At 42.1% G+C, this 20,462-nt stretch overlaps 1 protein-coding gene across 2 annotated transcripts in view; it reads right to left on the reverse strand.

The window, feature by feature from the left end:
* Positions 1–7,410: 7,410 nt before the first annotated feature.
* stxbp6 (syntaxin binding protein 6 (amisyn)) overlaps positions 7,411–20,462 on the reverse strand; it is a 362,415-nt gene continuing 349,363 nt past the window's right edge. For both annotated transcript variants that reach the window (XM_070877442.1, XM_070877443.1), the window contains one exon: positions 7,411–8,395. In XM_070877442.1, the coding sequence (XP_070733543.1) occupies positions 8,372–8,395 (24 nt within the window). In that variant the 3' untranslated portion in view covers positions 7,411–8,371. The remainder of the gene's footprint in view (positions 8,396–20,462) is intronic.

Consider the following 20,462-nt stretch of genomic DNA (forward strand, 5'->3'; position numbering starts at 1 on the left):
TCAAGTTTAAATCCCTTCACGGTCTTGCCCTTCCCTATCTCTAATCTCCTTCAATCCTAAAACGTTCCCAGAACTTTCCATGACAATGAACTCCCAGCATTTGCTGTCATTACCCCTCGAACTTCAGGATTTAGTGCATGCGCATCTGAAGGTGGAAATCCTGAAGTTGTGGTCAGTCATTCACTGCGGCAACACTGGCAGTGCTGTGGACTCCTCCGCCACCCCCTGCCCCCCACTGGGAATCAGTATAATCAGTGAAATGAACAAAAACTTGGGCCTTTCCCCAGTACTAGTGCAGTTAAATATCCCATTAAATGATGAGCCTTGTTGCAATAGGTGTAACTGGGGTTTTAACAGTGTACTGACCGATGAACAAATGTTCTGACCCTGAAAAACTAATTTTTATATTTCTGGTCAAATTTCTCCATTATGATAAAACTTAACAATTTTATTTAAAAAAACCCAATGAGAGCCCCAATCTTTATTTCTCTCTCTAACATTTTTTTAAATTCTGGATAAATGCAGCTTCTAATTTCCTGGTTCTCAGTCTGAGAGAACTCTGCAATGTGATTGGCTGCTTAGACAGCTTGTTGACATCACTGCAGCATCACCATAGGAATTCCCTTTACAGAGCGCTGATATCAATTGAACGTCGAAAAAGTCGAACTTCTCGCCACAGAGATCGCATGATCTTTGTGCTCAGCTTTCTTCGGGGCCAGCGACAAGTAAATTATGGGCCATTAAACCATACAATGTGAGAGAAAAATTGAACACATTTTTTAAATGTTTCCCAAAGGTTCAGAAGGTTTATCCAATGAGTTGCTGAGCTGCTCTAGGTTCAATCTCCGCTGATGTAGAAGTGTAATTTAACTCAGAGTCCCTAGGTTAGGCAAAGCAACATTGGGCAGCGTTCCTGCTCCTGATCATTATCTAGTTACCCTCATTGGAAGTACACGTGTTGATGGCAGGTGAGGATGGAATAAGGCTAGATGGTGATGCCTGCCCTAGTCAAATTACCTATTGATGCTCACATGCAAAATGGCCACTTGGATGAAGTACTAGAAGCTACCCAGCTCCTTTTGTATTTGTGCCCAGCCATGAATCAGTACCTTCAGGATGGGAGAAAATGATACTAAAAATTTTTCAAAAACTTAATTTCTGCCCTTTCCCCCACGTCTCTATGCCTTCCCTATTATTCAGATTTAACAACTTGGGAGTCAAAATTGCTCGGTTTTGATGCCTGTTAGCCCCTCCGGGAGGCGTTAATGGGACACAAAACAGTGTTCGCCCGGGTGGAGGGGGGGGCGGGGTGTGGAGGCGGGGGGAGGGAAGTGGTGCCACCGGCTTCCGTGAAATTGCCTGGGAGTTAGCGGAGGAACTGTCACGGTGCTGTGCCCCGCCTGCAGCGCCCCAGGCTGCAGATCAACCGATGATGTCATAGTTGTGCACGATGACCCCACAGCAGCCCGTCCCAATCCCTTTCCGACCCGCGGTGGACATAGCCCTGCGGGACGCTGGCAGTCACGAGTGGTGTCAGCACCAGCCTCACAGGCTGCGAACCGGGCCGACTTCGGCCTGCAGAACGGAAGTTAAAGGGGAGGTGTGGATCTTGCCTGTTTGGCCGACTCACCCTTCAGCCCAACATCTTGCTCTGTTGCGTGGTCCGGTCCGCCATCGTGCAGCCTGACGCTCTGTTTTGGGTGTTGGGCTGCGGCCTCAGCACCACCCTGTCCTGGTCGCCCAGTGGAGGCCATCAGAGGCTCGACAGAGTGCGCAGCAGCCTTCCCCTTTAACTGAAGGGGCGGGTTGTTGAAACGAGTCAGCGCTACGAGGAGCAGTTGCGTAGCGCTGACCAACGCGTCCAGGAACCCGCCCCAACAGGAAAAGGAGTGAGTGGAGTGCACAAGATTGCAGTCCACTTCCTGTGAAGGGCAGTAACCGCAATTTAGCGGCCGGGGCAGGACTTCCGCTCAGGGCGCAGGAATTCCCTCCCCGACTGGGTTACCGCCTCCAATCGGGGTGCCGGGGATTTTTGTCCCCATAAACCGTCATGTTAGTTCTCGCTTAAACTATCTACTTAAACTTACTTTGTACTTAAAATCTAATCTTTGGTTTGATCTAGTGTCCTTCGACCTGAACTCCATTCCTAAGATGAGACCCATACTACTGAAGTCTGTTCATGGCTGAATATTAGCCCCAAATGCCAATTTTCAGCCTATTGAGCAGTAGGATGTGAATTTCTTTTGGCCGTGAGCGTGAAGTAACTGGATGAAACGAACATTGATTTTTTTTTTTAAAACAGCATTGTTGGCTCCAAGAGTTTTTTCCTCAGCGCTCTCTAAGGGTTACTACATCTGGAAAACAAAGTGTCAGAACTTAGTAAGAATAATTTGTCACTTGAGTTATAAAACTAGTCCATTTATGGGTATAAAGTATATCAAAGAAGTGTATATATTGTGCTTATAACTTTTTATAGATAGTGTCAGGGAATTATTTTATAAAATCTACTCCAGGACTTGAGCACATAATCTGGTACGGAGGAAGTGCTGCATTGTTGAGGTGCCATCATCTGGATAAGATGTTAAACGCAGGACCTGTCTGCCTGTTCAGGTGGACCTAAAAGATCCCGTGGTACTGTTCAAAGATTAATGGCATCTGCCGTTATAGTTAGACTTGTCCCTGAAAGCTATAGCTCAAAACATTTTTGCCCACTAAGTTGCAGAAAGTGCAAGTTGATTAAGTCAGTTAACAGGCCAACCAACTGTGTATCTCCTTAACCATTCAGATTGAAGGATTGTGAAATGAACAGCGCAAGGACTGAGAAGGAAATGTAAATTAGAGTGGGTGAACTCAATGTCAAATCAGCTATAGAAAGAGAAATAAAGAGAGAGAAAGCTTGTAGATAGAGGGACAGAAAGGAAGTTTTTTAAAATTTAAAACTTGAAATATTTAAAATCTCCAATAATTATTACCTGAAGAAATGAGACTCCACACTTGTAATTTACAGTGCCAGAGATGTTTGGTAGTAATGAACAATTACCACATTGTTATAATGACAAGACGTAACTTTGTGGCGAGTCTAGTTCGTAATACAGCAAAGTCACGCTGTTCAATGCAATTCAATGGTAAGGCAGTCAGCAAGATGCCGTTTTCACAAAGCTAACGGCGGAATGGCACAACTTGGACAGCAACTTTAGAATATTGGTATTTAATCGCGGATCTGCTCATTACCTAAATTTGCTGTGCCATTTACCCGAAGTGAAGTGCCATTAGCCACGGCATCATTTTGACCGCAAAATATGGCCCATCAGAATGATCAGTGCTGACGCACTTCAGGAATTGTGTTAATATTACTGAAAAATAAATTCAAAGCAGTAAAAGAGGAAAACAGAAATCTATCGTTTTAAAATATGAAATGTTACATAACATATATATTGAAGATATCATGCTGTATTGAATGGAAATCTGGAAATAAAAAGCTGGTATCCATAAACGTGGCCATGAAGCAGTCAGATTGTCATAAAAAGCCAACTGGTTCACCAATGTCAATTAAGGTAGGAAACCTGCCGTCCTTATCTGGTCCTGGCCTATATGTAACTCCAGTTCCATACCAACGAGGTGGACCCTCAACTTCCTTCTGAAGAGGCCGAGCGAGGAAGGCCCACCACCACCTTCTAAGGCCAACTAGGGATGATAAATGCTGGTCTTGTCAGCGACGCACACATCCCAAGAATTAATTTTAACAGGATAGGGATTTGGGAAGTTGGTGCAAACCCAATACTGCATTTGAACAACATTCTGTGCAATGCTCCTCTGGCCGATCTCCCACCTTGCACCCTCTATTAACTTGAGCTCATCCAAAAACTCTGCTGCATGTATCCCAACTTGCACAGCCCTGTTCACCAGTCACCACTATGCTCGCTGACTTACATTGGCTCCTGGTCCAGCAATGGCTCGATTAAAAAATTCTCATAATTGTTTTCAAATCCCTCCTTGGCCTCTCCCTTTCCTATATCTGTAACCTTCTCCAGCCCTACAACCCTCCAAGCGCTCTGCATTACTCCAATTCTGGCCTCTTGCACCGCCCCGATTTTCATCGCTCCCCCATTGGCGGCTCTACCTTCAGCTGCCTAGGCCCTAAGCTCTGGAATTCCCTCCCTAAGCCTCACTCTCTTTAAGACGCTCCTTAAAACCTAGCACTTCAATTAAGCTTTTGGTCACCTATCTTAATATCTCCTTACGTGACTCAATGCCAAATTTTGTTTGATAACACACTGGTGAAGCGCCTTGAGATGTTTTACTATGTTGAAGGTGCTATATAAATGCAAATTGTTGCTGCTTGGATCACAAAATGTGCTGGTCTCAAGGTTCAGGCGTTAAATGGTTTCTGAATATATACAGTTGTTTGAATTTGATGACCTTTTCTTTCCCTTTGCGAGTGATTTAGCTCAGCTGCAGAGACACTTGCTAGTTTGTAACTGATGCCTCAATGTACTAAATAGAACGAATCAACACAGCTGTCACTGTTCCTGTTCTGGGAGCATCCTGCACAGAGCTCACACTTGGAGGCTGAGAAACAGCTGGAGTACATTAGGGCCCATCCTCCCAAACAAAGGCAACTATACATCATGTCATCATATTCATATACAGTATTAACCACTTCCGTGTCTGCAGGAATGTGCACACCTAATTACGTTGCAGCAAAATCTTGAAACGCTGAAGCAAAACGATTGTCTCACATATTGCAAGCACGCAGTCATGGAAGGTTGACTCCTGACAAGCTCATCTATGGAAGTAATTAACCCAAACTAATCTCTATTTTTACGTGCAGAGTGTGGTCGATTTTACAGGTAAAAGCACTGAAGGAAAAAATTAGCAGCAACTGGCAGATTGTGAATTTGTAACAGGATGCCCATCTTTGTTCAGTAGAATCAAAATCATTTAACACTACACTTTTCTCATCTTGACGCAGTGCTTACAGTTTCAATCTTTTAGAACTTTAATTGAGCGGGTTGAATAAAAACCACTCAGAACTAGTCTTCAATATTTTTTTTTAAATACATATTTGTCCTTGGGAACAGGTCTGGTGTGACCATGCTGTGGTGGTTCGTGGCAATGCATTTACACATTTTATGCCGAGATGTGCTACCCACCATGCGGTGCTGCTGCTGCCTACCTAACAATGACTCAAACCCAAACCAGTCAGTCATGTGATGACCAACTAGCAATTATCTATCTGGGGAGGGGATGAGAATAGAAGGAAGTAGATTCTCCAGTGACATGTGGATGATTAAAGTTCAAAAGCAAGACAACCCTCTGAGGTAGACACAATAATCTGGTACCTATGTCAGACAGGTCCGCAGTACTCCACAGCACTGTTGTGATGGACCAGGCAGCATGAAAATTGAATGAATAGACCAGTGAGGGCTGGAAATCTTCCCATGTGGCTGCAGATAACCCTGCAAGCCAATGGATAGGACGGCCCTAGCTGCACAAACGAAAGGTCATTGATCTGAACCGTTAACTCTGTTTCTCTCGCCATAGATGCCACCTGACCTGCTGAGCAATGTTCCTTTTAATTTTTTGGGGGGTGGGCGGCCCCTCTCATGGGCTGCGTGGGCCATTCAAATTCCCACGCATGCATGGTTTTTCCTATTGTAAAGCCGGCAAACGGACCACACAGGAGCTCCAGACAGCTGGACCGCTGCACAGTGTAAAGGGGACACTACTGCTGAGCATTTCCAGCATTTTCTGTTTTTATTTTATGAGGCTGACTGGCTTTGGGCTGAGTAGGCAGTGTGGTTTTAGCTGGTTAAACTCCAACTGTACCCTTATATACACTTGGGATCCCCTAAGCTTTCTCTCTGCTAATCTGCATATACTCTCTAGACTTAGTTAAGTGGGAGAATGTTCAAGGGAAGAGAGTGTGCACTCAACAGCAGACAAACAAACAACCCATGTGGATTTCTCATTAGCTTGGTTCAAAGATTCTTAAACATGGTGATGTGTTTCCAGCTGGCTGACCAAAATAAACCAGATGAAAGTACTTAGTATTCACATATTTGAAAAGCTGCATTTTTAATGGTTTGCAAAAAACGATTTGTTTACAAGATTCAAGTGAGGATTCCAGCTCTTTAGAATATTAGAATGTGATTACTGTCAGTTGAATCTGCTGGGACTACAGCCCTTACTTATAGCAATGTAAATAGAATACCTAAAATGTCCGTGGTTCCTGGCATCCTCCTCGGGCAAAAAAAATGTTTTTTTTTAAGTCACAAGAAAGACTGGCCAAACGTGACTACTATGGAATAAAATCTTGACCCAGAATTTGCTGGAAAAATAATGGCAAGTTCACAGAGCACGCCATTAATAGTGCGTGGAAAATCCAGTAGTTTGCAGTGAGGAGAAGCAATGCCGTAGTTGCTAATTGCCAGAATTTGGTGGATGATGTGTGCCGACTGTTATTCTCACAAAAAGCAGATCTCACTGTCAACCGTGCCATCAGTATCAAGAAGTTGCTGGATTTACCCTGTAAATACAAATTAAACGCTGCAGAAAGTTGGGCTCCTAATTCACGGCTTAAGGACCCCATTAATGGGTGTTTTATGTTCCTGCGATGCCACACAACCTCGGAGGCCCAGAAATGGAACAACTGAAACTGTGGAGTCTCCCTCCTGAAGGTAGTAAATTGTTCCTAAAGGCATTTAAAAAATGATTTAATTTTCTTCTTTCTATTTTTTCTGTCTCGCTTAAACCAATCTTTCTTTCCCTTGCTTTATTTCTCTTTCTGTATCTAATTTGACTATAATTCACCCTGTTTTGTCTCTGTTGCTCGCACTGCTTCTTTATCCTTAAACTTCATTGATTACGGAGATAGACGGTTGGTGTCGTCGTTCACTAAGGTCCCCGTTGTCCTCGCCCACTGTTATCAGTTCACACTTCCAGCAATTGGCAGCGCAAAAATAATTGGAACTGAAGAAAAAAATATAACTCACTGCGCTCACCCCGTTTCCCACATTACAACAGTGACTACACTCCAAAAGTATTTCATTGGCTGTAAAGCACTTTGAGACGTCCAGTGGTCGTGAAAGGCGCTACATAAATGCAGATTTCTTTTAGCATATTCTGGGCTATTAAATTACAGGAATTTACTCTGATTAACAAAATAAAATCACCATACAAACAGCAAACGGTACAGGTTCTGGATCAGAAAGAATTTGCAGATTAACTGGAATTTTCCAAAAAATAGATGTGCAGTGCAATTGTACGCAACCTGAACGAGCAGCCTAGGGTGTTTCATGGGATTTATTTTAAGTTAAATCCTTTGAAAAATCTACCACTAAAACTAAAATGTTAATTCATAATTTTAGCGGTTACAGTACGACTCATAAGCTTTTACAAAAAAGCATGTTGCACCATCAAAATGTTTTAATGACAACTAAGGCTGGAAACAGTAGAACAGAGCATTAGAGACGGGCACAGAATTTCACAGCACACACTCTGCTGCAGTCAGGGTTAACAAGGTATATGAAGTGGCAGGATTGCCTTTTGTTTTTAAAACAGTTGTACAAGATCAACAGCAGTTCTTCTCCAGTGTTCACTGTGACCAAACACCAGTGGTTAAGTGTGACAGTCTTATCATAAACTCCCTGAACTTGTAGTTACATTTTACAGATACATTCTTCAATATGAAACATTTACCTGAATTATTTTCCAGTACGCTACTTAATAATATACTAGTGCTAATCTCCAGATGGAGGTTGAAAGATCTTGAATTTCCTTCACTGCATTCACAGCCGCATAATATCCCAGTTTTCCTCACGAGTCAGTACGAGTGTCCCAGTGTACGTTTCACAGTAATCAGGACAATTACTGGTTGATTTTAAAATGAGGAGTCATGTCATTAAAATGAACGCAATATATTGCTCAGTCACAGTTCGAGTGACGTTATAGTTTGAAAAGTCCAATTCCTATAACAAAACTCTATTCAGCCACAATATGCTGTCCAGATGTTTATCCAAGATTGTTTAAATGAGTTTAAAAAATAAATTATCCAAATTTTAATATTGTGTAATACAACACTACATTAATTAGAAGCTGCTTGTATAACATGAAAGCCTACAGTTGTAATCATTCAGGACCACCAATAGCCTGGAAATCTAATGACACTGAAAAAAGATCAAGCCGGTATTTCATTTTTTTTGTCAAACATTGCTAAATAAAGTTTAAAAAAAATATTGAAACAGATTCTAATATTGGCAGCATCAAGTTTGAAGAAATAAGTTTCCATTAAAGGAAATGTACATTAACAAACTTCTGTCTGTGTGTGAAGATCACCCTGGACACAACTCCCAAATTGTTTGGCAACTGCTCAACATTTGTGCTTCATCGCAAGCTGTGACAAAAAGAGGGGGAAAAAAAAAGAGAGAATGTATTATCATAACTCATTAGTATCAATATATGGTTAGTCAGCAATCATGGAATCTCAATTGCTAACTCACAGTACCAAATTATAGTCATTACATTATAATTAACCACATTTGCTGAGGAGAATATTAACATATTTTAGGACTATTGTTCCTCGAGTTAAATATCCACATTAAAAATGACAAATGAATGTGAATCAAAGCAATTGTGAATTTTGAAGTTGTTCAAATAAGAGTCGATGTGCCATTCAACAGGGATGTAACATATTTTAAAATAATTTTCTGCAGTTGCTAGGTATATAGTGTAAATTGGAAAACATTTTGAAGGCAAATAGGACAGATTCTGAAAGGAAGCTCACTGAAATGCGGTTCTCTAGCATACGATGGCACTGTGATGGCTGCCTGTGCGTCATCAGCCAGACCAATTTACAACTGCCAGGAGGCTCATTTCCAGTTATTAATGGTTAATTTCAATTAATTTTCCATTTAACAGCTTAACTTACTGTTGGCATCACCATACAGCTAGTCATAAAATGGTAACCCTGCATCTTAACAGTAAGTACAAAGAGGGCCTTTCACGGCCCCACAATGAGAAATCTCTCCCATCATTTCTAACACAAGAGCAAAGGTTTACCTTTATTCCGGCATGGATGGAACATCATTAATACAGAAAAGAATAAGTAAAGCTCAACAGTGTTCAGAACCGATGGACAGACAATTCTTGATCAGAGTTCACAGGAACTACAGACTGGTTGGTTAAGATTTGTTCACTAACATTTCATTTTCCTAATTTGCGGAGAATGCAGCAACTGCTGCGACTGGGTAGATGGCCTTAATAATACATTTCAAGACCAAAGTTGTCACAATAGAAACCTCAGACTGCTACTTCAATAGAATGCCAACCAGTGCATTTACTGATGAAGTGAGGCTGTTATACGCCCAAATGCAAATATAAATCACGCACAGACAAATCCCTACAATGTACAGAAGCATTCACTGAACACACACATGAAAGATCTGAGAAGTACAATGATACAATGAGTCAGAACATTATCTTTAGGCCCCCAGGACCTGGTTTTCAAATCCACCCCAGTTGTTGAGAACTGCATGGTTCCAACAGCTCAATCTTATTGACTAACAGAGGCTGTGGTTACAAGCAGGTGCTGAGGAAATGTGGTTAAGATTTATTCCCCCCAAAATATTTTTTCCACATATATAAAAAAAAAGGATACACAATGATGATCCCACTGGTAAGATGAAGGCTTAGGTTTGTGAAAAGTGCAGCAACTACTGCACTGTATGCATAGTTGCAGGAGCTGCTGCATGCTTCACAAATTAGGCCAATTAAATTTTAAATTTCAAGGTTTAACAGACCAATCTGTGATACCTGTAATCTCGATTAAGCCTGAAAACTGTATTAATGATTTGCCATCTGCGCAGACATACACTTAACCTTTGAGCCCAGCTCCGTTTGGCTATACAAAAATAAGTTATTCTAATCTTATATCGGCCACTTGCGAGGCCATTTGGAATACAGGGCCCAAAATTGGCCAGGAGTAGTAGTTGTTTTTGGAGCAACTTGATTTTTCTGGAGTATCTTAAAAATCCCATTTTGCACATTCAATTTGCATCAGTGTAAGTGAGTTAGTTAGGATTTTTTTTTTAAGCTTAGTTTAGTTTTTTTCCAAAAGAGGGCGTTACCAGCCACCTACACCAGTTAAGCCACTTTGGACAGCTAATAGTTGCTCCAAACTAACTTAATCCAGCGTATAGAAACATAGAAATTTACAGTGCAGAAAGAGGCCATTCCGGCACATTGTGTCCGTGCCGGCTGACAAAGAGCCACACTTGTGGCCGCACAGAAGACCCTTGCGGAGAGTTAAGAAATCAGTGCAAGTAGGTACATTCTAAAGCACCAAGACTTTCAAAGCACGAAACAAAGCACAAAAATAAGCATTCAATAACAAATAAAAAATAGAAAGAAGCAGAGAGGACCTGCATCTAAAGCACCAAGACTTACAAAGCACTAAACAAAGCACAGAAAGTAATAAGCAATCATTAACAAATAAAAAATAGAAGTCCTACTTCATCTGACCACTCGGCCAGGGATACGGGCGGAATGACCAGAGACCACTCGGCCAGGGTTAGGGGCGGCAACTGCGAGCATCGGATCCCTCTCACAGGCTGCAGGATGCGTGGGGGGGGGCGAGGAGCTACTGCGCATGCGTACACACTCTAACGCGCATGTGCAGACGTCCCGGCACTGTTTTCATCGCTGGGACGCTGGCTCCGCCCCCAATCCATTGGCCACGCTACGCCACCACCAAGGAGAGGCTGGACAGCGGCCGAAGCTGCGAGAAAGATTTTTGGCGCGCTTGGAGGTGGATAAAAGCGGCGCACCTCGGGTGAGTACGCCAAAAATCGGCAGCGGCCAATTTTGAGCCCATAGTGTGCAACTTTAAGTACTCTACCTTCACACGGACATTTACATTTTGGGGAAGGTTCCGCGAAAGAGAGTCATTGAAACTTGGGGTTCTAAATTGAGACACTTGCAGAGGCAAAACACCATTTTCACTGGAGCAAAATAAAATTGTGGAGTAGAGGGTTTTAGAGCACTGAGAAGCACAGATGCTGTTGATATAAGAAAGCTACTTGACTTGAAGAATGAAGGTAGAACTAGAGTTTTAAAATGATCAAGTCTCAGTGTAGCACATTGGTACAGATATCCAATAAAAGCAGATTCAATTAACTATTTTGATGAACTTGCATAGAATCCACGTGGATAGAGATAAAAGATGATAAAGGATCAATCACACTAATAGGGGTCTTCTACAGGCCACTTAATAATGGAAGGGAGGTGGAGGAAGAAATATGCAGACAAATTAGATAAATGAGTAAAATAAATAGAATAATAATCATGGGGGATTTCAACTACCCTGCTATTAATTGGACAGAAGAGGTAGGTAAAGGGGATAAGGGAATGGAGTTTCTAGTGTGTACAGAATTCCTTTCTAACCCAGTATGTAAAGAGCCCAACAAGGGAGGATTCGCTATTGGATCTAGTAATGGGGAATGAACCAGAGCAGATAAGAGAAGTAAAAGTAGGGGAAAATTTAGGGAATAGTGACCATAATATAATACGCTTTAAAATAATAAGTGAGATGGACACAAGTATAACGAAGACCAGGGTAACAGATTGAAAAAAGCTGATTTTGAGGGGCTGAGAATAGAATTTGGAAAAGAAATGGACAACAATATTGGTAAATAATGACATAGAACAGCAATGGGAAACATTTAAAACGGTGTTCAACAGAGTCCAAGAAAAATATATTCTGCTAAAAAACAAGAACAAGCTAAACACTAATGAGATACCATGGATGAATAAAGCCATAAGGGAAAAATTGAGGGTAAGGAAAGAGGTGTACATTTAGTACATGGACAACAGGGGAGAGCATGATAAGGGAAAATACAAAGAGATTAGGAAATAAGACAAAAATACAATTAGGAAGGCAAAGAGGAACTATCAAGGAAATTAAATTATCAAGGAACATAAAACTAAAGAGTAAAATATTTTACAGGCATATCAATCTAAATAGGAAGGTCGGGATGGGAATAGGGCCACTAAGGGATGGGCAGGATAATACCACAGGCAGTGAGAGAGAGATGACAGAAATATTAAATATTACTTTGCCTCAGTATTTACCAGGGAGATAGACCGGGTGGGCACGGCATTGGATCATTAGCTAGTAATTAAATAACTATTTAAAATAAAAAGGAGATATATTAAATAAACTAATCAAGCTCAAAGAGAGAAAAACCCCTGGATTTTTTTTTAATCTAGGGAAAAGATAACAGAGGCATTACTATACACATTAATTAGAAAAAGGTCTAGTGCCAGAGGACTGGCAGAAAAGAAGGGGGATAGAACATGTCCAGGGAACTACTGACCAGTCAGTTTAACATCGGTGGTAGGAAAAATAATGGAATCCCGAAAAAAGGAGAAAACAGAACATCTAGAAGCCAAAAATATATGAATAATCAGCATAGATTTTAAAAGGGGAAGTCTTGCTTGACCAATCTCATTGAATGTTTTGAAGCGATAACAGAGGGAATAGACAAGGGTAATGTAGTAGTTGTAATTATCTAGATTTTCAAAGGCCTTTGATAAGGTACCACATAATAGATTAATGAATAAGGTCAGAAAATGCAGAGTCAGGGGACAAGTAGCAGAATGGATAGCTAGCTGGCTTCCAGACAGAAAGCATAGTAGGGGTAACGGGTAGTTATTCACAGTGGCAGAAGGTGGGTAGTGGTGTTCCACAAGGATCAATGCTGGGACCACTGTTGTTCACAATTTATATTAACGAATTAGACTTTGGAATCAAAAAAAACAATTTCGAAATTTGCGGATGACACCAAATTGCAGGGGATACTGAGGAGGACTGCACCAAATTACAAAAATACATTAATAAACTTGCAGAATGGGCATATAATTGTCAAATTAATTTCAACACAGATAAATGTGAGGTATTACATTTTGGTAGGAAGAATAGGGAGGTCACTTATTACTTGGAGGGTGAGAGTCTAGGTGGGGTAGAGGAACAATGGGATCTCAGAGTACAAATACACAAATCATTAGAAGTAGCAACACAGATTAACAAGGCCATAAAAAAGGCCTTGGGTATATTTCTAGAGGGTTAGAATTGAAAAGTAGTGAAGTTATGCTAAACGTGTATCGAACCTTGGTTAAAGCATACTTGGGGTACAGTGTACAATTCTGGTTGCCATATTATAAAAAGGATATAGAGGCACTGGAGAGGGTGCAGAGAAGATTTACAAGGATGATAGCAGAAATGCAAGGGTATGCTTATCAGGAAAGGATGAATAGGCTGGGTCTCTTTTCACTTGAAAAAAGGCTTTAAAATGATGAAAGGTTTTGATAGAGTAGAAACAAAGAGAGTGTTTCCACTTGTGGGGAATAGCATAACTAGAGGCCATCAATATAAAATAGTCACCAAGAAATAAAATAGGGAATTCAGAAAAAACTTCTTTACCCAAAGAGTGGTGAGAATGTGGAACTCGCTACCACAGGGAGTGGTTGAGGCAAATAGTATCGATGCATTTAAGGGGAGGCTAGACAAGCATATGAGGGAGAAGGGAATAGTAAAAAAACAAAATCTGCAAGACGAACCCGGATGATCGAAAGCTACATTACATCAGTCCATGGTCAAACAGAAACGGAAGCTAAACATGATAAACCAAAAGGGTGAAAACCCACATTAGACTTTAGAGTCTCTGCTCTAGGCTAGGTTGCCTTTATCGCAATAAAACTTACCAATTCCGCGGTTCACTACACAGCAATATCAAAGAATTGCACCTTTACCACAGGAAACAGCAGTGGGTCAAAGGCAACACCATTCTATTCTGAAGGGAGAGTGCTATTTTTATATGTATCCAAATGAACAAAAATAAAATCACAACATACAATCAACAGAAACCTTTTGCTCCAGCTATTATGATCTTTGTTAGAAAACTTAACAAATGTCTTGCAGACAGATGTGTTATTAATCTGACAACCAGTACAAGGAATCTGCAGTGTCCCTATAGGGACAGTTGTAAGCTATTATCCTGTCAGTTACTGCAGTACTGTAAACTTTCTAATCATTCTGATTTTGTTAGTATTCAAATCAAATTCTGTTACTACCTTCTACCAGAAGATCTCAGGTAGCTGATCCGAGACAGTTTCCTTCTGCTCCACAGGAATGACCTTCCCTTATTCTCTCCACCAACACACAGCGTCCCTTCCTAACCCCTGCTTCTTCTACAGTCTTTCCTACCTCCATATTCTCCTCTCCTGACCTAGGAGCCCTGTGCAGATTCCTGCCCCACCTGCCATTCCCTCTGCAGTCTCTGTCCCTGAGCTCGCACAGCTTCCCTCTCCAAGTCCACTCTGCAGCATCCTTTACAAACTCCTCTCCCCCACCCCACATCATCCCATCCCAATCTCCTGCATAGAATCATAAATCGTTGCAGCATAGGCGGCCATTCGGCTCATCGAGCCCATGCTGGTTTCTGCAAGTCCCACTACCCCGCCTTTTCCCCATAGCCTTGCAAATTTTTTCCAGACCCCTAACACCGTCCTTTTACAGACCGAAAGAATAAGGAACAATGTTTTTAAAAAAATGTTCTCGCCTTCCCCTTTATATTTCCACGTGACAATATCCTGAGCTGATGCTTTGAAAAAAAAAAGGTACTGTGTGGTGCACAGGAGCAATAAATAATAAATACCACCTTGAATTTCAGTCTCTTACTTAAGAGAAAGTATCTGACCTTCACACAGCAAGCATATCCTATCGAAGCACAACAGAGAGCGGAAATTCAGCGTGCAGATAAAAATCACAAGTAACCAGCTGCATCTGAAACATTTTGTACAACACAGGAATCCCTATCCAGGGGAAGGACTATTAGACATTAGACACCAGAAGGGGGAACAGACCACACGTTCAGTTCAACCAACTGCAATGTGTTAGAATTAGGGATACCTAAAAAATATATGGTTATGCGAATGAAACCGTGACATGAATTATACTGTGCTTAAATGATTCTATGTTTCTGCTTGAGACAAGTAAGGGGTTAATGTATTAGTGCGTCTTACTGGAACTGTGTGAGTTTCAATTTCCCAGGAAAACTTGCATTAGAATTTGAGACAGTGTTTTTAATTAGAGGATGCATAAGAGCCTACATAGGGGCCGATGGCATGATATGGCCTTGCCAGGCTGAGCTGTCTGTTGTCTGCAAGTTTAGGATTTTGGCCAATGAAGACCCAATCTATGTTTCTTGCATTATTACTAATAACCATATTATAACGCTAATGGAGATTTGGAGATTGTTTAACAGAACTGCTTGCAAATATAATTAAAAATTAATTATACACCACCTTGGGTACTGTTGAGGGGGATGACTCATCAGGGGAGGGCAGCAGCAGCCAAGTTCATGGCACCGTGGGTGGCTCTGCTGCACAGGAGGGCAGGAAAAAGAGTGGGAGAGCTATAGTGATAGGGGATTCAATTGTAAGGGGAATAGATAGACAGTTCTGCGGCTGCAACCGAGACTCCAGGATGGTATGTTGCCTCCCTGGTGCAAGGGTCAAGGATGTCTCGGAGCGGGTGCAGGGCATTCTGAAAAGGGAGGGTGAACAACCAGTTGTCGTGGTGCATATAGGTAAAAAACGAGATGAGGTCCTACGAGACAAATTTAGGGAGCTAGGAGCTAAATTAAAAAGTAGGACCTCAAAAGTAGTAATCTCAGGATTGCTACCAGTGCCACGTGCTAGTCAGAGTAGGAATCGCAGGATAGCTCAGATGAATACGTGGCTTGAGGAGTGGTGCAGAAGGGAGGAATTCAAATCCTGGGACATTGGAACCAGTTCTGGGGGAGGTGGGACCGGTACAAACCGGACGGTCTGCACCTGGGCAGGACCGGAACCAATGTCCTAGGGGCAGTGTTTGCTAGTGCTGTTGGGGAGGAGTTAAACTAATATGGCAGGGGGATGGGAACCAATGCAGGGAGACAGAGGGAAGTAGAATGGGGGCAGAAGCAAAAGATAGAAAGAAGAAAAGTAAAAGTGGAGGGCAGAGAAACCTAAGACAAAAAGCAAAAAGGGCCACATTACAGCAAAATTCTAAAGGGGCAAAGTGTGTGAGAAAGACAAGCCTGAAGGCTCTGTGCCTCAATGTGAGGAGTATTCGGAATGAGGTGGATGAATTAACTGCGCAGATAGCAGTTAACGGTTATGATGTAATTGGCATCACGGAGACATGGGTCCAGGGTGACCAAGGCTGCAAACTCAACATCCAGGGGTATTCAAAATTTAGGAAGGATAGACAGAAAGGAAAAGGAGGCGGGGTGGCATTGCTGGTTAAAGAGAAAATTAATTCAATAGTAAGAAAGGACAGTGGCTTGGATGATGTGGAATTGGTATGGATTGAACTAGGAATACCAAAGGGCAGAAAACGCTAGTGGGAGTTGTGTATAGACCACCAAACAGTAGTAGTAAGGTTGAGGACAGCATCAAACAAGAAATTAAGGATGCGTGCAATAAAGGTACAGCAGTTAGCATGGGTGACTTTAATCTACATATTGATTGGGCTAACCAAACTGGTAGCAATGCGGTGGAGGAGGATTTCCTAGAGTGTATTAGGGATGGTTTTCTAGACCAAAATGTTGAGGAACCAACTAGAGGGCTGGCCATCTTAGACTGGGTGATGTGTAATGAGAAAAGACTAATTAGCAATCTTGTTGTGCGAGGCCCCTTGGGGAAGAGTGACCATAACATGGTAGAATTCTTTATTAAGATGGAGAGTGACACAGTTAATTCAGAAACTAGGGTCCTGAACTGAAGGAAAGGTAACTTCAATGGTTTGAGGCGTGAATTGGCTAGAATAGACTGGCAAATGATACTTAAAGGGTTGACGGTGGATAGGCAATGACAAACATTTAAAGATCACATGGATGAACTTCAGCAATTGTACATCCCTGTCTGGAGTAAAAATAAAACGGGGAAGGTGGCTCACCCGTGGCTCACAAAGGAAATTAAGGATCGTGTTAAATCCAAGGAAAAGGCATATAAATTGGCAGAAAAAGCAGCAAACCTGAGGACTGGGAGAAATTTAGAATTCAGCAGAGGAGGACAAAGGGTTTAATTAAGAGGGGGAAAAATAGAGTACGAGAAGAAGCTTGCTGGGAACATAAAAACTGACTGCAAAAGCTTCTATAGATATGTGAAGAGAAAAAGATTTGTGAAGACAAATGTAGGTCCCTTGCAGTCGGATTCAGGTGAATTTATAATGGGGAACAAAGAAATGACAGACCAATTGAACAAATACTTTGGTTCTGTCTTCACGAAGGAAGACACAAATAACCTTCCGGAAGTACTAGGGGACCGAGGGTCTAGTGAGAAGGAGGAACTGAAGGATATCCTTATTATGCGGGAAATTGTGTTAGGGAAATTGATGGGATTGAAGGCCGATCAATCCCCGGGGCCTGATAGTCTGCATCCCAGAGTACTTAAGGAAGTGGCCCCAGAAATAGTGGATGCATTGGTGATCATTTTCCAACAGTCTATCAACTCTGGATCAGTTGCTATGGACTGGAGGGTAGCTAATGTAACACCACTTTTTAAAAAGGGAGGGAGAAAGCGGGTAATTATAGACCAGTTAGTCTGACATCAGTAGTGGGGAAAACGTTGGAATCAATTAAGGATGAAATAGCAGCGCATTTGGAAAGCAGTGACAGGATCGGTCCAAGTCAGCATGGATTTATGAGGGAGAAATCATGCTTGACAAATCTTCTGGAATTTTTTGAGGATGTAACTAGTAGAGTGGACAAGGGAGAATCAGTGGATGTGGTGTATTTGGACTTTCAAAAGGCTTTTGACAAGGTCCCACACAAGAGATTGGTGTGCAAAATCAAAGCACATGGTATTGTGGGTAATATACGGACGTGGATAGAGAACTGGTTGGCAGACAGGAAGCAGAGAGTCGGGATAAATGGGTCCTTTTCAGAATGGCAGGCAGTGACTAGTGGGGTGCCGCAGGGCTCAGTGCTAGGACCCCAGCTCTTTACAATATACATCAATGATTTAGATGAAGGAATTGAGTGTAATATCTTCAAGTTTGCAGATGACAGTAAACTGGGTGGCGGTGTGAGCTGTGAGGGGGACGCAAAGAGGCTGCAGGATGACTTGGACAGGTTAGGTTAGTGGGCAAATGCATGGCAGATGCAGTATAATGTGGATAAATGTGAAGTTATCCATTTTGGGGGCAAAAACACGAAGGCAGAATATTATCTGAATGGCGGCAGATTAGGAAAAGGGGAGGTGCAACGAGACCTGGGTGTCATGGTTCATCAGTCATTGAAAGTTGGCATGCAGGTACAGCAGGCGGTAAAGGCGACAAATGGCATGCTGCCCTTCATAGCTAGGGGATTTGAATATAGGAGCAGGGAGGTCTTACTGCAGTTGTACAGGGCCTTGGTGAGGCCTCACCTGGAATATTGTGTTCAGTTTTGGTCTCCTAACCTGAGCAAGGACATTCTTGCTATTGAGGGAGTGCAGCGAAGGTTCACCAGACTGATTCCCGGGATGGCTGGACTAACATATGAGGAGAGATTGGATCAACTGGGTCTTTATACATTGGAGTTTAGAAGGATGAGAGGGGATCTTATGGAAACGTATAAGATTCTGACGGGATGGGACAGGTTAGATGCGGGTAGAATGTTGCCGATGTTGGGGAAGTCCAGAACCAGGGGACACAGTCTTAGGATAAGGTGTAGGCCATTTAGGACTGAGATGAGGAGAAATTTCTTCACTCAGAGAGTTGTTAATCTGTGGAATTCCCTGCTGCAGAGAGTTGTTGATGCCAGTTCATTAGATATATTCAAGAGGGAGTTAGATATGGCTCTTACGGCTAAGGGGATCAACGAGTATGGAGAGAAAGCAGGAAAGGGGTACTGAGGGAATGATCAGCCATGATCTTATTGAATGGTGGTACAGGCTTGAAGGGCCGAATAGCCTACTCCTGCATGTATTTTCTATGTTTCTAGTATAAAGGACCAAGAATAGAAGGAATTTGTGGGAGTTGGGGTATCATCTCAGGATGGAACAGTCTGTTAGATTAAGGGGACAGTTCTAGCCTGGGGCCTCTGATTTAGTGGCCCAAGGTTATGCCTGAGACGTGCACCGGCTAGACCAGAGAGGGCAAGACAGGATGAGATAAGAGATTATAGCTTTAGGGGAGAGGGCCGGGTGAGACAAGATGGTCCAGATAACTTTTAAACGTATAAAGAAGAAAAGATGTGTAATGGTTGAAGACCCTTCCTTGAGGGAGGATCTTCATCGGCAAGTTTAAACAAAAGAACTCGACATCCCATTGGGCACCGTGTTTTAAAGGGAGCTTCTATAGGTTAAATGGTCTTGTCTATTATTCTAGCTCAGGCACACCCCTAGAAATCAAATCAAAAGAGCTAAAGAAACCTGAGGCAGACCATAGAGCGAGGAAATCCCAAGAATGGATCAGGTGGTTGAACACTCTTCCGAGAGTGGAGATAAGCTCACCCTAGTCTAACACGCTTGGGTAGTTCAAGAGAGAGAGAGACAGAAAAACAGACGAGATAAGAGGGAGAATGAATAAGAAGCCGTCTGTCCGATCAGATCTGGTACCAACTACTTGTCACGGTTGTGAATTTTTGCTGTGTAATTAGTATGCTATATACCAAACTAAACTTCGATTAAACACAATATACCCACCATATTGATTTGCACTCACATCTGATTATTTGAAAGACTAGAGATAAGAAAATCTCAACAAGTGGTTTCTTATGTAGGGTGATTCTTAACGAGTCTGCAAGCGACCAACTGTTCAAAAGATGATTCCAAATCAATGGTGCCAAAGTCAATGAGATCTATGTTGAGGCCATTTGAGTTTATCGGATTTTCTATCTTCTTACTAGACAGTTGCTGCTGTGTGTGTTTCAGGTTTCAAGCCATTATAGCATCTTGCACCAATTACAAGATGCTGTACCAACTACAAGATGCACTGCAGCAACTTGCCAAGGCTGCTTTGACAGCACCTCCAAAACCCGCGACCTCTACCACCTAGAAGGATAAGGGCAGCAGGTGCATGGGAACACCTCCATTGCAAGTTCTCCTCTAAGTCAAACACCATCCTAACGTGGAAATATAGCACTTTCATCGCTGGGTGAAAATCCTGCAACTCCCTCCCTAATAGCAATGTGGGAGTACCTTCACCTCATGGACTGCAGCAGTTCAAGGCAGTGGCTCACCACCACCTTCTCAAGAGTCATTAGGGATGGGCAATAAATACTGGCTTCGCCAGTGATGTCCACATCCCATGAATTAATTTTTTTTAAAGTTTTTAAGAACATGCAACTAAACATGGCATGTAATGATGATATTAATTATTCAAAAGTCAATAATTATGCATTGATACTATCAAGTTTTGAAAAATATAGCAGCAT

The sequence above is a fragment of the Pristiophorus japonicus genome, chromosome 4 (assembly GCF_044704955.1).
Source record: "Pristiophorus japonicus isolate sPriJap1 chromosome 4, sPriJap1.hap1, whole genome shotgun sequence".
In the NCBI taxonomy this organism is placed as follows: Eukaryota; Metazoa; Chordata; class Chondrichthyes; family Pristiophoridae; genus Pristiophorus; species Pristiophorus japonicus.